Below are 19,710 nucleotides of genomic sequence, written 5' to 3'. Positions count from 1 at the left end.
TATTGTTCCTTTCTTTGTTACAATTTTCTTCCCTTCCCTTTTTTATTTTCATTTTCAGTTTGCTTGCATTTATTTATCCTTTTTTCGTTTGCTTGCATGTTTCAGTGCTGCATTTGTCACTTTATTTTGCTATTTGCTCGTTTTAATGCTATAGCTACCATGGATATGTAAATGTATGAAGCAGGTAATGGGCCTCTGTCTGTCTGTCCATGCTGGTTGATTTGTTAAACTGCTCTGTTTTAGTTTGCAGTCTTTTGTGTCCTTGTGAGGTAGTTGCTGATCAGTTCTTTCAAAATGTGATTTGGGGGGTTAATCCTTTTTAGCAACCTCTTATCGGTCGCACTTTTGTGTTTCTATTCTTCTTTGAGGTTTTAGTTTCTTCTTTTCTTTTAGAGCAGTTTTAAAGCCAAGGCCAAGATCAGCAGCTTCCACACAAATTTTACTGTTTGTACTCATAAGCTTGTATGTCTGTTTTGTATTCATCTTAGCATATATAAATACCTATTGCCAGAGTTCTTTCTAAATAATTCTGTGATATATATGTACCAACTGTGTTATAGTATATATTATTGTAATCTTCAGTCCCTCATTTGCTCAGGAGATGCGTTTTATAAGGTAAATATCTGTCTTTCAATTTTACTGTGCTATGTCTGTTATCATGTAATATAATTACAAGTCAGCTTTAAAAGCTCTTCAGAGCTTGTGTTATATATGTTGTAAACCTGACTTTATAAATAAATATTGCTTGATTTCACTAGACTATGAAGGTTCATATTTAGTTTGACCTTGACCATTTGATGAATACTTAAACTTTTGGAGACATTAGGTTACTGGTTAAATCCTGGGACCAGGCAAAAAAGAGAAAACTGTCTAATGGAAGATACTAAAATTGGATAGTTGACTTGAAAGTGATCAATCAATTGCCTGTTTAATTTGAGGTCAATTTAATAGACATTATTTCGTGCCAGCTAAATTGATCACAAGCCTCAGGACCGAGATCACATCAATTGTGCCAAACATGGATCCATTGAATGTTAATACAACTGCAAGACTGGAGAAAAAATGAAACTTGTAATTTTGCATTTACTTTTTATGTTTTGCTTGAAACTTACTTCTGAACAGTCGACTCATATCTCCACAAAGCTTCCATACATGTACAGTGTACAGGGTACATTGGTTTTTCAACAGACCAATTAAATCATGCAATTAGCAGCCAATGACAAATGAAGCTGCCTTTAAGGCAGTACAAATTGACAGTCTGTTTGGTTTGGCACTTTATTGAACTGACTGATAATAGTATTTGGCTAAACTAATTTGTAAAAAGTAGTGTTTGTGACCAATTGATGATCAATTCCAAACAAATTTGGAACTTGACTGCTGTTTCTATTGTTACTAGTATTTTACTAGTAAGAAGCAAGAGTAGTTAAGTAGCGGCAACAGTTCAACATTAAGAAAACACACAAAACACACAAAATGTTCTAGTTTTTATTGCAAAAATACCCATTTTATAAATATGTTACGGACGGAATGTGCTGAAGAAATAAATTACACATACATACATAATCATGTATACTATAAAAATGTGTGTATGTCCTACAAAATGGCAAGTGTAGATTGCACAATTCAAAAACAGCAAATGTGTATTACAATCAACTGGTTGACATGACACTAAAACACCCTGATATAAATATTGATACTTGTCAAACCAAAGGAGAGATTTACTAGTCACAGTTCTGGACAAACAAATGCATGTGGACTTGGAATTTAATAAATACTTTTATTTGAATAAAGTAGGTTATACTCCTGGGTGGTCTCAATCTGATTAAGCATCATGCCAATTAATGACAAATAAAAAAACAAAAACACAGTGCAGGACAAAAATCAATACAAGAACATGTGATAGATTCCCAGACAAGACATTTATGTCTCCCACAGTAAAGCTTATGGCAATTAATAACCATGGAACATCAAAATGATTCACTTGGTACTAATTTAGAAATTAAATAAAAACTTGTACACATAAAAGTATATAGTTTTTAAAAATAAATAGTGCGTACATGTATCAATAATTTCATACATAAATTATCAACATTTAGAAACAGGAAATAAAAGCGGTTTGCTTGAATAAACAAATATAAAATAATTTTATTACAAAAAATGTTTACCAGGTTCCATGTCAATATCTTCAATTATTTCAAAATTGAAATTTTATGAGAAGCTTTTGAACTTAAAATTAACCAATTCTGAGGTCTTGAAGATGTCTGAAATCTTAGCTCTTGATATGTTACATGTATGCATTATATGAATGTTTGTACAGAAATAAAACAACCTTTAAACCCAAATACCAAAGTTTAGCACACAGTGCAAATGTACAAGTACAAAAAGCATAAGGTTTTAGCTTAAGAGTTATGGAAGGGTGCTTAACCCTTTTCTGGCAACGCTTCTGCCCTCATGAAGACCACTATGAGCACCCTTCTGCATTCATTGAATTAAATGCTTTATTTCTTTTGTTCTAAATAAAAAATATATGAAGATAATATATACATACAAACTTTACATATTTGGCATTAAACTTCATATTTATTCAATTGATCGTAATTCTTAACATTTTTGGTCAAAATTCATAATGTTAAAGTTCTTGACAGCCTGATTCAATGCGCCTTTTTTCTGCCTTAGTACCCTGTCCCTCTTCTAGAGCACCTGTACTATTTAAAACCTGGCTAAAATCCTTATAAGCATGAAAATAATATCATCAACATGTATGAACACATTTTACCTTCATCAAATCCAAACTCTATTCTGTTGTACAAGCAATCTATGCCGTAAACCGCTTTCCCTTCAGTGCAACTTAATACTAAAATAAACATAGCATCAGTACGGCAAACACTATCAAAGCTAACACTTCAATCAGCATTATGCTGTTGTGCATAGTCAATTATTTGGCTTGCTATATATTCCTGAGACAGAATGTCTGTAAAATAATTATGCCTATTGCAGTAATTCACCACAGAAACAGTGCTGTGCATATCATAAGTGTTAACAATCCATTCATGCCACAGACATTTTTAAGAGTATTTTAATTGCCCTATGGTAATGCTACTGTCATTTTCATGTATTTGAAACACGCCAACTTCCAAAATCAATCAAAACAGCAGTTTGTCTAGCCTAGGCATTTCAATTGTGTTTCAATCAACTTAGTAATGCAGCTTGCAGATGCACACATTTCTAAGCCTTCCTTTGCTCATCTGACTGTGTATCCACAGTGTAAAACAGTTCTGTAATGCCCATATCAAATTCCACATAATCATGTGACTGCCACTTTAGCAAGACGTTTTAGCATCTGGCGTAGGTTGTTACACTGGTCCTCAAGTCGGTAACACCGTGAAACGGCATCCTTCTTCTGCTCCTCGACCCGGTAGAGGGTATCCATCAGGTCTGCGTTCTCCTTGTACAGGTCCACAACCAGGGCGTTGCGCTTCTCACTAGCCTCATACTTAAGTGTACACAGAACATGACATACAATCAACTGTCAAGTATGCAAATGAGCTAAATAAAGATAATTGTTATTTGCTGATTATTTAAACTTATTTATTTTACAACAATTCTGAAACAAGTTGTTACAACATTATATTCATCACTATCGCTGGCACAATGATTTGCGAGAGTGTGGTCTTGTATTTTGGGGAAAACCAGAGAACCCGGAGGAAACCCACTTGTCTGACTTGGCGACCACAAACCAAACTCAAATGTTAATTGCTTTTACTGTTTTGTTTCTAGACAGACAGAAGACAATACTGCCACCAAGATACAATACTAGTACTATTGAATTCATTATAAACACCAATTCCAGTCTCTTGTCTTATACTTAAAAAGCTCCAATAAAGTGTTTGTCCTCAAACCTGCAGTGAATATCATAATAACTACTGTCGAAGTAGATGTATATAAGCTTGCATACCTGTTGCTTAAACTTGTCAATCTGAGAGTCGAGTATTTCTTGCAGGCTTGTCAGTTTCCTCAGCAGAGAGGCCTTCTGGTCTTCCAGGGAGCGGACCTCCTCCACATGCTTCTCACTTGTATCTGGAGAACAAAGCATGACACGCTGAAATACATGTAATAACATGGATTGTATATTACTAGATTTGTGAATATTATTCATGTATTCTTTGTCTATTTCATTCAACACACTCTCAGAGACCAAACCAAACTTCCAACAATCAAACCCCCTCCTCATGCTTCTTAATTACATATGGAAGATAATATTAAACTAGAGCTATCACTGAAGGTGATTAATACCCCCGAACGCCACCTCTTATTATGATTTATCATTGTATGAAGTTTTATGAAATTCCATCTAGTAGTTTTCAAGTTACTGTCCGGACATAAGTTCGACAAAAAAAAACACAGAAAAAGGCAATAACTCTGTAATTTACTAAAATAGTGTAATGATTCATGAACACATTGAACTCCTTCTCATTGTGCAGTACCATTGAATAAAGTTTTATTACATTCCATACGGTAGTTTTCAAGTTATGCTCCGGACAAGAAAAAAGTAACAAAGGGCAATAACACTGTAATTGGCTGAAATAGAATTGCGGTTCCTGAACACTGCACTTTCTCTCATTATGATCTATCACTGTATGAAGTTTTATTAAATTCCGTCCAATAGTTTTCAAGTTATGCTCCGGACAACAAAACGTAACAAAGGTCAGTAACTCTGTAATTGGCTGAAATAGAATAGCGGTTCCTGTACACTGCACTCCCTCTCATTATGATCTATCACTGTATCAAGTTTTATTAAATACCATCCAATAGTTTTCAAGTTATGCTCCGGACAAGAAAAAGTAACAAAGGGTAGTAACTCTGTAATTGGCTGAAATAGAATTGCGGTTCCTGTACACTGAACTTCCTCTCATTATGATCTATCACTGTATCAAGTTTTATTAAATTCCATCCAATAGTTTTCAATTTATGCTCTGGACAAGAAAAAGTAACAAAGGGCAGTAACTCTGTAATTAGCTGAAATAGAATTGTGGTTCCTGTACACTGCACTCCCTCTCATTATGATCTATCACTGTATAAAGTTTTATTAAATTCCATCCAATAGTTTTCAAGAAATGTTCCGGACAAGAAAAAGTAACAAAGGGCAGTTACTCTGTAATTAGCTGAAATAAAATTGCAGTTCCTGTACACTGCACTCCCTCTCATTATGATCTATCACTGTATGAAGTTTTATTAAATTCCATCCAATAGTTTTCAAGTTATGCTCCGGACAAGAAAAAAGTAACAATGGGCAGTAACTCTGTAATTAGCTGAAATAGAGTTATTGTTCTTGTGCACTTTACTTCCTCTCATTGTGCTTTACCATTGTATGAAGTTTTAATAAATTCCATTTAGTAGTTTGCAAGTTAATGTCTGGAAAAAAGTTTGACAGCAAAAAAACAAAACAAAGGGCAATTACTCAGTAATTAGCTAAAGTAGAGTTATGATTTTTGAACACTGCACTTCCTCTCATTGTGCTTTACCATTGTATGAAGTTCCAATGAATTCCATCCAGTACTTTTCAAGTTATACTCCGGACAAAAAAAAGTAACAAAGGGCAATAACACAGTAATAAGCAACAATATAGTTATGGTTATTGTACACTGCACTTCCTCTCATTATGCTCTATCATTGTATGAAGTTAAATCCAATTCCATCCAGTAGTTTTTAAGGTATGCTCCAGACAAAGTAATTGCAACGGACCAACCGACAAACCGACGGACGGACGGACGGACGGACCGACCACAGGGTGACTCCAATATACCCCCTTCAAACTTTGTTTGTCGGGGGTATAAAAACATGTTTTTCATAGAACTTTTAATAACAAGCAAGGTCAACTCTGTAAGGGTTGTATGGCAGCAGTTTTAAATCCACCTATTTACACATGCAACAAGGAGGGAACACATATAGAACAGTTAATGTAAGCAGCACTTAAACACTAGGTCTGTATGATTCACAGACATGTGGATATACATCCAATTAAGGAAATATTATTATTAGCAGTCATTGAACTATTCAAAACTTCAATAGAGCTTACGCTTGAAGACGTGTGTGGATGTTTCTTCCTTAGTCTGTAGAACTTGCTGGAGGTCTCGGAGGGATCGCTGGTTGTCTACAAGGTCTATCTGGAGACGCGTGTACTTCTGTAGGTCAACCATGTTCCCACACTGCTCCTTCCACTGCTGTAACTCACGGATGTGCTCTGATTGGCTGATCGAGAAGTTGGTCGTCGCTTCAAGTAGCTGAAACAGATTCATGAAAAAGGATGGTCTTCAGCATTCATAAATTATATTTTGTAACTTTCTCAAGATTTCAGAAATTCAAACACATTTTTTTTTCTAGCTCAACCAAATCAAGTTATCATTGCATGAAGTTGGACTTATATTAACATGTACTAGAAATGGCTTGCTTTGTTTTCCAGATGGAAATATTCTCATTGTACAATTGTATACAAGAGGGTAGGGTAATTAAAATATTCACTCACACGCTTTGAATATGAACACTTCTAAGGTAAGTTAATAAGCACGAACCTTGTCACTGATCTTCTGTAGCTGTTGTTCAAGCTGCTTCTTTTCTTCCAAAACAGTTGTCAGCTGTCCCTGAAATAATAAAATTGATATTTAATGAAAATTCCCATCTTTCAAAAAGAACTAAGCCATATCATCATTGTTGCAATACATAAAAATACCTTAGTAAATAAGACCATTGAAGACTTTAAATGTAAGTTAAATGTAAGTATCATATTTGCCTTACTCATATCATTAGTTTGTTTAATATATACATTTATCATAGTGTTGCTAAAATCTAAATAGTTATCCTTTAAAGGTTTTAATTTTAAACATCAAAGGTAATACAATAGATTTTCTCTGCATATTCAAACTTACTTTTGTCACCCATTGTATTATCCTGGGAAGTATTTACCAATAGTAATGCAAGTTTGTTTCCCTTTCTGGTTAATATATTCTGATCATAATGAAAGTGGTAAGTACCGAGAAATGCTCCAAAGTTAAGAGAAATGATGTTTCTTATAGCCAAAAGAACATAGAATAACTGATGACACCTTATCCTGGTTGTCTGCCTGCTGTGCCGTGCTGGCCATGTTGAGGTTTTCCTTGAGGGACTTGGCGAGGTGCGACATCTTGTCACGTTCACGACATACATCCTCATACTTCTTCTGTAACACATACAACACACTAAGCTTAAACAGTCACATGTCAGGGGGTGAGGGGGATAAAAATGTAACTATTAGTTTTAAATACTGGGTAAACAATAAAATGTTGATGTACAGACTAAAACATTACAGAGGCCAATCAAATTTAACGAATATACATGTTTATCCTACACAACTATTATATCAAACTATGTCTTTTTTACAAATTGAAAAAGAGTCAGAAATTATTTTTTTAATAGTTACAAGATCAAAATCTATGTTTCATAATATCACTACATTTACATACACATCTGTCGAAGAAGTGAAATAATTTGAAATGATAAAAGATGTCATGATTATAAGAAGAAACAGGAAACTTATGCTGATCTGTTTGAGCCAGCATATTAGTGAAATCAACATGTGAACACACACTTGTCTTCATAATCATCAAAAACAATTATGTCCAGGTCAAACCAAGGTGTACTGGCATTCAACTAGTACTCAACAAACACTTCTGATGCTTAACACCAACAACCATGCCAGAATATATTCAAATTTCAGTCTGTCAGTCAAAACAATCAACAAGAAATGTGGAAAAAATAAACAAGGAAGACAATTTTTTCCATGTTTGAACATTGTACACAGGATTCAACTACACAGGTACTGCAGCTGCACGAGAAGAATAACAGTCAACATTCATGTTAGAACCATGCCATGATAAACACTTAAACAAGTTCACACTGCTTCAGAAAGAGAACAAATCCACAATATGCAAGTATTCCATCCCAGTGCTCGGTGAGAACCTGTAACAGTTTGTATTTATCCTTGTATCTTGCCGCATCCCGGAGTTCTCGTTCACACTGGATCAGTTTGGCGTGAGCGTCAGCAAGATTGTCCTGGGTGTCCCGCAGGGTCTCCTCCACTACAGACTGACCAATGGTCATCTGACCATAGTCAAACTACACAACAACCAAACATTCACTTAGATGATTGGTTTTTGGTCAACATGATAATGAAACTTAAGAGTGTGTCCTTTTTTCACAAAGTAATAGATTTAAGCACTAGTTAGTAAATGTACTCAAGTTGTATCACATCTAGTGGCAATTTTTAATGTACGTATGATTGTTGAGACCTGATTTTATGTATCTGCATTAATAATGAACTTGAATTTGATGTTGAACACTCATAATCTTTTCAAGAGGTGACAGTAAAAGATTACAAGTGATAAAGGATCACTATTTACATTTTGAATCTAACACCTAACTTTGATAACAAGCATTACCTGAAGGTGTGTATATTTCTTGGCCATGTCCTCCACCTCATCATATCTAGTCTGCAGGTCAACAAGCCTTTCCTGTAGCTCTGCCCTCTCCCTGGTCAGCTCACCAATGGCTCTCTGAGGGGATACAAGAAGGGTTAGGTGATGGCTTGCTGAGGGGATACTAGAAGGGTTAGGTGATGGCTTGCTGAGGGGATACAAGAAGGGTTAGGTGATGGCTTGCTGAGGGGATACAAGAAGGGTTAGGTGATGGCTTGCTGAGGGGATACAAGAAGGGTTAGGTGATGGCTTGCTGAGGGGATACAAGAAGGGTTAGGTGATGGCTTGCTGAGGGGATACAAGAAGGGTTAGGTGATTGCTCCCAAAGATGATACAAGAAGGGTTAGGTGATGGCTTGCTGAGGGGATACTAGAAGGGTTAGGTGATGGCTTGCTGAGGGGATACTAGAAGGGTTAGGTGATGGCTTGCTGAGGGGATACAAGAAGGGTAAGGTGATGGCTCGTTGAGGGGATACTAGAAGGGTTAGGTGATTGCTCGCTAAGATGATACAAGAAGGGTTAGGTGATGGCTTACTGAGGGGAATACAAGTAGGGGTAGGTGATGGCTCGCTGAGGGGATACAAAAAGGGTTAGGTGATTGCTTGCTGAGGGGATACTAGAAGAGTGAGGTGATGGCTCGCTGAGGGGATACAAGAAGGGTCAGGTGATGGCTTGCTGAGGGGATACTAGAAGGGTTAGGTGATGGCTTGCTGAGGGAATACAAGAAGGGTTAGGTGATTGCTTGCTGAGGGGATACTAGAAGAGTGAGGTGATGGCTTGCTGAGGGGATACAAGTAGGGGTAGGTGATGGCTTGCTGAGGGGATACTAGAAGGGTTAGGTGATGGCTTGCTGAGGGAATACAAGTAGGGGTAGGTGATGGCTCGCTGAGGGAATACAAGAAGGGTCAGGTGATTGCTCGCTGAGGGGGATACAAGAAGGGTTAGGTGATGGCTTGCTGAGGAGGATACAAGTAGGGGTAGGTGATGGCTTGCTGAGGGGATACAAGAAGAATGAGGTGATGGCTTGCTGAGGGTGATACAAGAAGGGTTATGTGATGGCTTGCTGAGGGGATACTAGAAGGGTTAGGTGATTGCTCACTAAGATGATACAAGAAGGGTTAGGTGATGGCTTGCTGAGGGTGATACAAGAAGGGTTAGGTGATGGCTTGCTGAGGGGATACAAGAATGGTTAGGTGAAGGCTCGCTGAGGGGATACAAGAAGGGTTAGGTGATGGCTTGCTGAGGGCGATACAAGAAGGGTTAGGTGATGGCTCGATGCGGGCGATACAAGAAGGGTCAGGTGATTGCTTGATGAGGGGGATACAAGAAGGGTTAGGTGATGGCTTGCTGAGGAGGATACAAGAAGGGGTAGGTGATGGCTTGCTGAGGGGATACAAGAAGAATGAGGTGATGGCTTGCTGAGGGTGATACAAGAAGGGTTAGGTGATGGCTTGCTGAGGGGATACTAGAAGGGTTAGGTGATTGCTCGCTAAGATGATACAAGAAGGGTTAGGTGATGGCTTGCTGAGGGTGATACAAGAAGGGTTAGGTGATGGCTTGCTGAGGGGATACTAGAAGGGTTAGGTGATTGCTCGCTAAGATGATACAAGAAGGGTTAGGTGATGGCTTGCTGAGGGGATACAAGAATGGTTAGGTGAAGGCTCGCTGAGGGGATACAAGAAGGGTTAGGTGATGGCTTGCTGAGGGCGATACAAGAAGGGTTAGGTGATGGCTCGATGCGGGCGATACAAGAAGGGTCAGGTGATTGCTTGATGAGAGGGATACAAGAATGGTTAGGTGATGGCTTGCTGGGGGGAATACAAGTAGGGGTAGGTGATGGCTTGCTGAGGGGATACAAGAAGGGTTAGGTGAGGGGGATATAAGAAGGGTTAGGTGATGGCTTGCTGAGGGTGATACAAGAAGAGTGAGGTGATGGGTCGCTGAGGGGATACAAGAAGGGTCAGGTGATTGCTCGCTGAGGAGGATACAAGAAGGGTTAGGTGATGGCTTGCTGAGGAGGATACAAGTAGGGGTAGGTGATGGCTTGCTGAGGGGATACAAGGAGAATGAGGTGATGGCTTGCTGAGGGTGATACAAGAAGGGTTAGGTGATGGCTTGCTGAGGGTGATACAAGAAGGGTGAGGTGTTGGCTTTCTGAGGGTGATACAAGAAGGGTGAGGTGTTGGCTTGCTGAGGGTGATACAAGAAGGACATTCACATATCACAAAATGCTTTTTAGCAAAGAGTTCAATTTGAATCTGATGATGAACTTTTTATACAGGCAATTTACCTGTGCATGTTCAGGCACTATTCCTGAGTTCTGTTCTGCATCACTGGGTTTGGACTTTAGCTCTTCATACTCTCTCTTAAAATTCTCCATCTGATTCTGAATATACATGTATTAGTTAAAGTAAATGTACCAACAGGACGAATGTGTGCAAATATTACAACATTTATGCATAAATAAGAATTAAGGTTGAGCCACTAAACTCACCAATATACATATTGAATTAATGTTTACTAAACAAAATCAACCCTAATAAATAGGCAATACTGCAAATGCCAATTTAAGCTGGCACCATGCAGTGTATACCTGCAGTTCTCTGCTATTATGGTGCTTATTGTTGACATCAGCCAACTCCTGTGTAAGAGAGGCCAGTTTCCTCTCTAAACCCTCTTTCTCTAGCACCAGAGCCTCATATGCAGCCTACAATATATTCAGTTGTATAATCATGAAGCCTGAACCTAAAAATAAGCTGGACCTTCGCCTTATATTGAATTGACCAGGGTTCGAATTTAACTTTGTGGAGCACTCGCAAAATTTTGCGAGTGCATTTTGAGGCAACTCGCAAAATGACAAATCAACTTGCAATTTTATTATTTGCTTTATTCCCTTATAATATTGTCTAATTAAAGTAGAAATTAACACCTAAGACATATTATGAATATTAAAAAGTATCAATCTTGAGTGACTCGACTACTAGAACTTGTTGATGGCTTATTCTATTTGGGGGGTATGGAAAGACTCGTCTGATGCTGGCAGCTTTTTGATAACAAAGCTGTCCAATAATTTGACATTGTTCACTTTGTATATTTACCCTCGCCATCGGGTAATTTAATACCCATTCGACAAGCACGCTACAGATTTCATTAAGTCTATAAGTATTAAAAACAATAAAATAATAAATTTAAAATAAAAAAAGCAACAGTAAATGTAGCGTGGATACTTTGGACCATGAAATATATCGATCAACGAAGTCTATTCATTTTGACAGTTGGGCGGAAATATATTCAAAGGATGATGGGGTTTACATATAGTGCGCAAAAGCGCTAAATTTAGCCAATGATTGAGCTAGGTGATTACGTCATTCGTATTTACTTTGTATTATGCACGCCTCGGAGCATCCCGGAAATATTTGAGATAAAACTCGGCCTTTTCCGTATTTGTTCTATTTTTGAAAACCTACTAGAGCGTGACTCCGTACTGTCTTTTTATACCGGTAGTGTAAACATGCCACTTATAGGCTGTTTACACTCGACTACATAGCAGAATCAAGTTCATGTTTATTCTACTTTCCTTTTAACATTTTGTGGTCTAGAAAAAGCCACTCGCAGAATTTTGCGAGCTTGAATAAAAGTCACTCGCAATTTCCAAATGTCGCTCGCATTTTGCGAGTATGCGAGTCTAAATTCGAACCCTGTCGACTACACGCTTATTTTAGCCTTTTTTTAAGAAGATTGACCATTTATTATGAAGACAATTTTTTAATATCTCTTAAAAACTCCTACAACATGATCCAACCTAGAAGATTAACCAATCTAGCCTCACCTTGTCCTTTCCACTCTGTTTGGAGGACTCCATGAACTGTGTCTTCACAGCAGTGATGGCCCCTTCCTTCTCTGCCAGTAGTTCATCAATCCTCCCTTCAAGGGCTGACTTGGTCTCCCTCATTGCCACTTGCACCTCGCCTGCCTTCTTCTCCGCCTGACACAAGTTATAATATGAGTATGAGAGCATTATAACTGCTTGTACAAACCTACACTCCACATTTATAAAGAAAACAACCCAAGATGGCATTGACAAAGATTTTTTTCTGACAGCACTACATTTCATCTTAGAACAAGTTTCAAAAGGCAATGTTCATGTTTGAAAGCTAGTGAATGCGTCATTCATCAAAATCTAGTGTCAAAACATCGTCAATGCATCATGTCTCAAAATTTAAAAGCAGTATCACATTTAATGATTCCTATTTTGTACATGTATCAGTTGGATTAAAGTACAATTGTCACCTGTCTTTTTTCATGCAGCAGTTTATTGTTGACCTTCTTTAATTCGTCCAGTTTCCTCCTGGTCTGGTTCCCAGCCTCAACCTCTCTCTGCAGCTCTCCCACTTCCTGTTCCAGTAAGGCAGCCCTGGACTGGTGCCCATTTTTTTCCTCCTCCCAGGCCTCACGGAGCTCCTCCAGCTGTTCAGCAAACTCTGCCTGTAATTCAGGGAACCAGAAACTATAGCCTCAGTTACACAACTAAGCTGGTTTCCAGCATTCTCTCAGCAATGCACTCTGCTTGTAATACAGGGAATGAGTCTAATGTCCACATAGGAAACACATATAATATATGTGTCTTAATAGATGTGAGAGTATGTTTTTGTAGGGGATGCCCAGTATTGATTTTAAAGCCGAAGTTCTTTTGTTAGCAGTATTTGTGTTGTGTAACCTAAATATATCTCAATCCAAAGGTTGAAGGTTATATTATGAAGTCAGCAGGTGGGCTGTAAACAAAATGATAGCTGATACAATGTTTACAGATTAGTTTTGAATCAGATTAGGTGTTTTCAATTTCAAAAACATATCAAATACTCACAATGACATTTCCTGAATTATCTTTTCCTATCTCAAATACAGGCTGCAAAACCAAATGTCCCAATTCAAAGCTCAGTTAAGCATGTATTGAACACAAAAAACATAAACTATGGGCAAAGTGGCATTACGTTTTCAGTTGGTCCTCTTAGTGCGACCTTGGGCACTTCTGTTCTTAATATCATGAGTATTTGTTCAACTTTAGTTGTTTAATTCTCCCATGCAGCAGGAGGGAGTTACACTCCAAACATTTAATAATTACTTTAGTGTTACCTTCACATTGAAGCTCAGGGCACAAAGTAGATTGTCTGTTGGAGCAATATAAATATAGAAAAAAAAAACCTGATGTATCTTGCAGACTGGTAAGTTTGTACTTGAACTCAGCTAACGACAAAGTACAAAAAAGCTATCATAGGACAGCACACTCGACTATACGCCCCTTTGTCTTAGAAATGAATACACTAATGATGTAATATGTGCCTGTCAAAAGCAATAAAAAAATTAAATTAAAAAGTAAACAAGAAATGCCACAATAAGACAAAACCAGGCTTTCAATGATTGGTAGAAGAACATTATGGGATTCAAATTCAAACGTTTTTCCTATTTTCTAGTAACAGTGACCTTCACCCAAGGGGCCCATAACAAAATGGTAGAAAGGTCACTATTAATTCTTCCTATATACCAAGTTTGGTCACAATATGTCAACCCTAGTACCAACCTTTTTTTCTATTTTTAGTAACAGTGACCTTGACCCTAGGGGCCCCGAACGCAATCCAATGAAAAGACTCCATAAACTCTTCCCAAATACCATGTTTGGTCACTAGGGGTCAAACCTAACTAAAATAATCTGATACCGTAGGTGATTTTGATCAAGAATCGAGCTAATAATAAATTAAATACTTATATGTGAGTGATAAATGGTTTATTCAAAATTAAAACATATATGAAATGTATTTTAAAATGTTCACCATGCAAGAACATTAACAGGAACAAATACATGTGATAAATGACAAAAGGCATTATTGTGGGAATCTTTTCAAATAAACATGTTTAAAATAATGACAAGATTCCTTATGATCATCTAAATGTGGTGAATTAATTCCATTCCAAAGGTACAACATGTAATACCTTGTCATTACGCATGAGGGAATTTCTTCCCCTTCGCACCTGCTTTCTCCACTTTGAGGACTACATAAGAGTTAAAGATAGCAGTCACAACTATATATAATGTGAGTTTTCAGAGCAACATCAAAACAGCTAATGAGTAACAACTTACTATTTTTTAAGTAATTCAAAAACGAATATTAACCCTTTAGCACATAGACAAGTGGCCAGATTACACCTCCCAGTCAATAGCCATCTTACTGATAAGCAGTCCTTATCTGCATAGGTACTTTTCTGGATATTTGAAAATGAGAAAATGAATACAGCAGTATGACCTTAAAATCAATGTTACTCCAAATAATTGTGTCCAAATCTTTTTTATGTGAATTCATTTTTTATAGATAATTAAATTATCTAATAAATGGTGTCAATGATGAAATATTAAATTATTTTATTTCAGCTGTGAATGTATTTTCAAGATGGATTTGTAACATTTCTTTGAAATGTCATAATTGCATTAAATCAAAGGGTAATAAAATGCTGGGATCGATAATTTTTATTACCCCTATCATAAAAAAGACCCATCTGGATTAAAAAGCCGACAATTTATGTTCTTTTGTATTAATACACTGAAATATGTCAGGAATATCCGGTGTCATCCAGCTGAGAGATCCAGTCCAAGGTGTCTGTTTAACTTTATTACCCCCTCATAAAATTGTTTACAAAAAAAGAAAGCCGATAAATGATTTTCCGGTATGAATAAAAAGATCTAGATCAAACAAAACGCTTGCACTTGACCTATTTTACAGCCAAAACTATGATGGACATTATATAAGCTTCACAGAAAATTTACCCATCATTTTCTCATTTACTAATTGTTTCTTTTGTTTGTAAACAAAATATTACCTTTAAGTAAATATAATCTCAATTGATTTTAATGGTAAACTGAACTGACGTAATATATTTAATGATTTACGCATCAATGAATTTGGGGGAAATTCCATACAGTACTTAGCTCGTGGTCTTATTACGTCACAATGGGATATCACACCTGCGATTGGGAGTATAAACACCTTCTCAATTTAGCAGACGATATTTTCAAGGGAAAATCAATACACAAAAGGTTAAACTTTAATTTTATAAACATCCGGGATATTGTTTACAAAAAGAAAGATGCAAAATTGAAATATTGAAATGACCCTATTGAAATATGCGGGCCATGCGTTTACATCCAGTAATGGATACGGTCGGCCAAATGCGTATACATCTGGTAATGAGCTATGTCGGCCTATCTCGTATACATGCGCTAAAGGGTTAAAATGTATTCCTTTCACTATATAATTGAAGTACCCGGTATCAAGATTTCAATAGAACTACTATTCAGGGCATATTTTTTTCCAGATAAAGAACTTATATTAAGACGCGACCTCTCACCCCATCAGAGGCAAATTCTCACCATCATGCCCTTTCACAATTGATTTCCGTTACTGTTTAAGATGACAAAATGGACATGAGCCTGATTCTTTTAGCCAGCAGCTTAAATCACAATAAAGCTTGAAGAAATTAGCATTAACTGCTTGGCTTGTGTTATACTTCTAAAGTGTTTTTATACCAGTCTGGCTCACCTCGAGTTCCTCCCGTATCTGCTGTGCCAGCTGCTCCTCCAGACTGTGCTTCTGCTCTGTGTACTGTTGCACCATTGCCTCTCGCTCTGTGTCCAGTTTACCATGGAGCCGATCCAACTCACCGCGGAGCAGGGATATTTCATTCTCATATCGCTCTTGTATTTCACTCTTCTCTCGCTCAAACACATGAGCTGGATTTGAAAAAAAGATAAAATAATTTTTAGGCAGCATTAGAAAAGTAAAAAGTGGCTTTTTATTGATCTCTTTGCTGGACAAACAAGATTGAGCTTATATAATAAGTTATGTATGAATCTATATGCAGTAAAAGCCACAGCTACAGACAAAGATAAACATAATGATACATGTTTTGTATTTACTGACAAGCATACATGATTTATATGCACAATTATCTAAAGAGCTAAATAGCACAGCAATATAACTTACACAGTTCGGAGTTTCTTGTCTCAAACTCCTGCTGTAGGCGTGCCTCCACATCCTTCCCCAGAGCAGCCCTCTCCTTGGTCAGGCGATCACCAGTCACACTGTCCACCAGGGCATCAAAGTCTTTCCTCAGTTTACCCTTTAGGCAACCCACACCCTAGATGGGGAAAATAAACAATGAAGTAGTTCTTTGACTTGTTTCAGAAGGTTTCCATTTAATGCTTTTTGAAGATACAAAAATCCTTTGTTAAAAATCTATGTATACTGTGTTCTGACAGTGAGAAACATTTATTGACAATAAAGCCACTAGCCCATTTTAGTCCCTAAAAAAATAAAATTGTCTTTCTTTGTAATCAATAACCCCAAAACAAGTTAAAACTATAAGCTGATACCCCAGCCAATATACCCTATACCTCTATCCTTGCCTCGCTTAGTTCACCCTCAGCTTACTGTCCCTGGCCTAATACAGCTGGGTGATTTCATTTCAACCCTCCTCCCCATTCCAAAAGTAAACACCATATGATCTTACCCCAGCCAATAAACTCTGTACCTCCCTCCTTTGCCTTGTTCTTTCACCCTACAGCTCAATTTCGCTGGCCTCCTACAGCTGGTTGATCTCATTTCAACATCCCTTTCCCAAAAGTAAACACCAAAAGTAAACACCATAAGCTCTTACCCCAGCCAATATATCCTGCACCTCTTTCCTTGCCTCATTCAGTTCACCTTCAAGCTCATGGACCCTGGCCTCGTATAGCTGAGTAATCTCATGTTTTTCCTGTCGGAATGAAACCTCAAGCTCATCCTTTTGCTGTGCCAGTTCTAGCTCCAGGCTTGCCTTGCTCTGCTCTGCCTCCCGGACCTTCAGTCGTAAAGCATCCTGCTCTCCTGGGAAGGGGAATCAAGTTTTATATACAGATTTTTAGTTTCTTTTATCCAAATGAGGTCATATGCAGAAGCTTGATCCACTTTTGAACAGTGAAATCAAATAATCAGCTGCCTCTGACTTTATAAAATATCATAGGCAATTTGTCAGAAAATATGTATAATCACTGGAATTTTGATATACTATGTTTTTTTCTGAAAGCTAAGTAAAATTACCGATTCTAGAAAAAGGAAATTTCTCTTTACATGAATATCTTTATTTATTATTTGTCTCATACCAAATTTACCATGCAAAGACAGGTTAACACTTCACTGTAGATGCCCCTTACTCACCTTTGACCTCTATCAGGGTCTCCCTGTGCTGAGTCTCACTCTCCTGTATCTGTTTCTTCAGCCTGACCTCTGACTCATGTTTCTGTTTCTCAACATCTTCAATGGTTTGCATGTGACGAGTCAACATCCCCTCCATATCCACCTTCTGTCTCCGTAACTCCCGTTCGCTCTCTGTGCTTTGATCCTCTAGCCGGGCCTCAAGTTGTCGGATTTTCTCTTCCAGGCCTTTAATGAATGGTTCGCTCTCAGCCAGGGCCTCCTCTAACTGAAATTTCTCGTGGTCAAACATGGACTGTAGGTCTTTCTTTTGTTTCTCCAGGGCCTCCTTTTGCTCTGACTTTAGTCTGAATTTAAAACATATTATTGTTATTGGTACAATTTATATAAGTTCTATTTATCTCTATACACACAAACTTTATAACTTCAATATATGAGCATAATCTCAATTGTTGATCGCATTAAATAATTTCAGTGGAATGTTGCTAACTTGTATTCATAACAAATTTACTGTGATGAAATTAAATATGATCTAAATAATGTTCCTTCAAAATTATTTACCTCTGTATAAGAGCTTCCCTATCTTCTTTATGTTTCTGTGAGTGATGGTTCACCTCAGATGTGTGTTTCTGTACTAAGGCGTCTTTCTCATGGGCAAAGTCGTTCTGCAGCTCCTTCGCCAGTTCTGATAAGGCCTCTTGCTGCAGTCGCTGGAAGTCCTCAGCCAACTTGGTCTGTTAAAGTTATAAAATCTGGAGATCTACCACTGCTCTTACATTCCTCAGTCAAATTATTGATAACATCTAATTGTACAAATAATAATGCAATTACTAAATTCCAAAAATTGGTAGCAACTCATTCCAATTAGATTTCTTTCAAAAATGTCTCTGGCAATGAGTTTTGCAAAATAATATTTTGATTAGTGACAGAAAACGTACATTCCAATAAATTATTTCATTTAATTTTTTTTAACAAAATGTGTTAAAGGATAGCAAATCACATAAAACTGTGTTACAGTGATAAAGTCTTAAACCACCTGTCTTCTAACCACAGATTTGTAACTATGGTAACCCCACCTTTTCCTCCTCTATATGGTGCAGCAGCTGCGCCTTCTCAGCGTCGTGTCTCTCCTCTATGGCCGTCACCTCCAGTCGGCAAGCCTGCTCAATGTCCCGACGCTCTATCTCCTGCACCTGACGGCTCTCATCTAACTCGCGATGGAGCTCCGCAAGTTCTCCACGGAGTTCTAATATGACCTCCTTGTCTTCTGGGCTGCCTACACCTACAAGCAAGGAGTGGGTGACGGGTAAAATACTGGTTGTTATTTTTTATGATTTCTTTATGGTAAATGGATAAGCACTTTGTTATATTTACAAAATATATACCTGTCAATGATCAACTGATTTTGCAAACTGGTGACCGGGCATTGCATTGCAATTTGTTACTAAGCATTATACTAAGAGAAAAATATGATCCATCTCAAGGGTTCATCTTAACTAGTTCTAAATGATAAGGATATATGACTAATCTTCATTGCTGTTCCCTTTTATAAAGTGAGTGTCCTAAATAGAAACAAGAGCCCTGCTTGTTTGTGTTCTTTGTCAAAAAAGGGTCATGACAAATATATTATTAAAGTTTAAGTTATGGGCCTTGCTGTACTTGTGTGACTGGCAACATGTGTACAACATGTGTACCATATTTCATAAAATAAATGCTTTGCATGCTGCTGACAATGACACCAAGGCTAAAACAATACCTTGACTGTTTTTAATTCAACAATAGACAATGTTACAGATTAGTAAAGTAGTGGGTATATGTAAATAACTGATAGCAACTGACTACACTAGTTTAGATATATACTCCTCAAAATAATCTTAAGGCCATATTTTGTTATGGTTATTTTCTATATTGTTTCAAAGGCAATCAAAATTATTCAATAAAATGTGTACATATGCAGTTTAT

The 19,710-nt window shown here is 37.4% G+C and overlaps 1 protein-coding gene across 3 annotated transcripts in view; it reads right to left on the bottom strand.

Moving 5' to 3' along the window:
• Positions 1 to 1,477: 1,477 nt before the first annotated feature.
• LOC128208238 (ninein-like protein) overlaps positions 1,478 to 19,710 on the bottom strand; it is a 55,668-nt gene continuing 37,435 nt past the window's right edge. For 2 of the 3 annotated variants that reach the window (XM_052911716.1, XM_052911717.1), the window contains 16 exons: positions 18,825 to 19,030; positions 18,310 to 18,482; positions 17,752 to 18,095; positions 17,213 to 17,421; positions 16,540 to 16,693; positions 16,096 to 16,286; positions 12,797 to 12,991; positions 12,336 to 12,491; positions 11,100 to 11,213; positions 10,797 to 10,892; positions 8,472 to 8,585; positions 7,100 to 7,213; positions 6,570 to 6,638; positions 6,077 to 6,281; positions 3,956 to 4,077; positions 1,478 to 3,493 (listed from right to left, as the gene is read on the bottom strand). In XM_052911716.1, coding sequence (XP_052767676.1) covers positions 3,305 to 3,493; positions 3,956 to 4,077; positions 6,077 to 6,281; positions 6,570 to 6,638; positions 7,100 to 7,213; positions 8,472 to 8,585; positions 10,797 to 10,892; positions 11,100 to 11,213; positions 12,336 to 12,491; positions 12,797 to 12,991; positions 16,096 to 16,286; positions 16,540 to 16,693; positions 17,213 to 17,421; positions 17,752 to 18,095; positions 18,310 to 18,482; positions 18,825 to 19,030 — 2,651 coding nt within the window. In that variant the 3' untranslated portion in view covers positions 1,478 to 3,304. Of the gene's footprint in view, positions 3,494 to 3,955; positions 4,078 to 6,076; positions 6,282 to 6,569; positions 6,639 to 7,099; positions 7,214 to 7,992; positions 8,149 to 8,471; positions 8,586 to 10,796; positions 10,893 to 11,099; positions 11,214 to 12,335; positions 12,492 to 12,796; positions 12,992 to 16,095; positions 16,287 to 16,539; positions 16,694 to 17,212; positions 17,422 to 17,751; positions 18,096 to 18,309; positions 18,483 to 18,824; positions 19,031 to 19,710 lie in introns of all 3 variants that reach the window. The other variant, XM_052911715.1, reaches the window with a different exon arrangement.

The sequence above is a fragment of the Mya arenaria genome, chromosome 11, assembly GCF_026914265.1.
Source record: "Mya arenaria isolate MELC-2E11 chromosome 11, ASM2691426v1".
NCBI lineage: Eukaryota > Metazoa > Mollusca > Bivalvia > Myida > Myidae > Mya > Mya arenaria.
This window is presented reverse-complemented; position numbering and strand designations above follow the sequence as displayed.